This window comes from Limulus polyphemus, unplaced genomic scaffold (genome assembly GCF_000517525.1).
Source record: "Limulus polyphemus unplaced genomic scaffold, Limulus_polyphemus-2.1.2 Scaffold1284, whole genome shotgun sequence".
Classification (NCBI taxonomy): domain Eukaryota; kingdom Metazoa; phylum Arthropoda; class Merostomata; order Xiphosura; family Limulidae; genus Limulus; species Limulus polyphemus.
The window spans coordinates 144,517-146,631 of record NW_013666894.1 but is presented as its reverse complement, the minus strand read 5'-3'; the positions used below and the strand labels follow the sequence as shown (position 1 = coordinate 146,631).

Below are 2,115 nucleotides of genomic sequence, written 5' to 3'. Positions count from 1 at the left end.
AGAACAGGTCCGATCTTGAACATAGAATACCGGTAAGAACGTTTAATTTACACTCTTTAACTAACATAGAACTGGATAGAAAAACAGGAATCGATTACTTACACTGACAGACAGAACCGGTCCGATCTTGAACATAGAATACCGGTAAGAACGTTTAATTTACACTCTTTAACTAACAGAGAACTGGATAGAAAAACAGGAATCGATTACTTACACTGACAGACAGAACCGGTCCGATCTTGAACATAGAATACCGGTAAGAACGTTTACTGATGTCTTCTAGCATTGTACCTGTGGGCAATTTGATATTCAACTCCCTCTGGATGAATTGTGCAAAACCTTCCATTCGTTTTGGTGTTCCACCCATGCATACAAACTGTAAAGTAGTTAAGTGTTATGATAAACTCGTTGTCTTAGGAGTCGTAAAAACTATTGGCTCATAACATGCTATTGTAACCATCCATAAATAGACAGATGGGTAAAAAACATTCTGTAGTATTCTATTTATATATATGTCTACAATTATATGTGTGGCTTAGTTCTGTGTTCTTGGGTTCAAGTGGAGTTTGAGAAAACGAAGTAGACTTCTTTGTTTGTTATTATAAAATTAATTAGCTTGCTTAGGGTTTTAATACCGGCGAAATGTTATGAAAGACTACTTGGAAGAAAGGTAGCGTTATGCTTAAAACTCGTGTGGTTAACACAGGCGGAGGAATCTAAAGTTACATTATACATAGGATTTGTCTTGCACTTCTTATTTTAAACTATTTAAACTCAATGGTGTCTAAAGATCTAAGAGCCGAGGTAAAATTTGGTTAGTTTAGTTTGTGGTTTGAAAATTAAGTTATTCGAAATTGTTTCAATTTCAGAACTATTTTTTATCTTACCGATATATATCACCAAATTTACTTTAACAGAACTATTTTTTATCTTACCAGTATATCACCAAACTTACTTTAAAAGACCTAATTTTTATCTTACCCGTATATCATCAAACTTACTTTAACAGAACTGTGTTTCATTTTACCCGTATACCGTCAACTTTACTTTAAGAGAACTGTTTTTTTTTATCTTATCCGCATGCCATCAACTTTATTTTAATAAAACTGTTTTTTTATCTTACCCGTATACCATCAGACTTACTTTAACGTCTCCGAACATTTCCTTCAGGTCATGAGTTCCAGTGCTTAGAGAAATGTGATATAATACGTCTTCCTCCATATCGGCAATATTAGGGTTTTTAAGAATAACTTCATTTTCGTGGTCACTGAAAAATATATGACAAATATCTTTCATTTAACGTAAACTTTCACAGAATAACGTGTGCCAAGACCTTTGCAAATATGTTTGTTTGTATGTTTATGAGCAAAGCCACATTGGGCTTTCTGCTGTGTCCACCACGGGGAATCGAATCCCGGAATTTAGAACTGTAAGTCTGTAAACTTACCGCTGATACTCTGGGAAGGGGAATATTATAACATGAACAGGAAAACTGTAAGTTACACATATGAATTATATGAGCATGTATTATTATTCTCTTGGGTTATTTATTTTGTTTGTTTTTAATTAAGCACAAAGCTACACAATGGGCTATCTGTGCTCTGCCCACCACGGGTATCGAAACCCGGATTCTAGAGTTGCAAGTCCGCAGACATACCACCGTGCTACTGGGGGGCAGGTTATTTATTTCATGTATACGAGAAGTGTTATAAACAATATCAGCATCAATCAAATTAAACAGCTATATATAAATCCTGACTTAACATTTATGTATCCACAATAGTTAAAGAATATTGAGATAATTTCTAAAGTGTATTCAGTAGTTAGTCATGAGATCTGTTTCTTAACTTCCCTTTATTTCGTTTTACAGACACTAGGACGTGAAGTGTTATAAACAATATCAGCATCAATCAAATTAAACAGCTATATATAAATCCTGACTTAACATTTATGTATCCACAATAGTTAAAGAATATTGAGATAATTTCTAAAGTGTATTCAGTAGTTAGTCATGAGATCTGTTTCTTAACTTCCCTTTATTTCGTTTTACAGACACTAGGACGTGAAGTGTTATAAACAATATCAGCATCAATCAAATTAAACAGCTATATATAA

The 2,115-nt window shown here is 33.6% G+C and overlaps 1 protein-coding gene across 1 annotated transcript in view; it reads right to left on the bottom strand.

The window, feature by feature from the left end:
• LOC106462925 (uridine phosphorylase 1-like) overlaps nt 1-2,115 on the bottom strand; it is a 16,805-nt gene that overhangs the window by 10,483 nt on the left and 4,207 nt on the right. Inside the window, exons 2-3 of the mRNA XM_013922893.2 lie at nt 1,144-1,267; nt 215-376 (exon numbers count right to left, since the gene is read on the bottom strand). Coding sequence (XP_013778347.1) covers nt 215-376; nt 1,144-1,267 — 286 coding nt within the window. The remainder of the gene's footprint in view (nt 1-214; nt 377-1,143; nt 1,268-2,115) is intronic.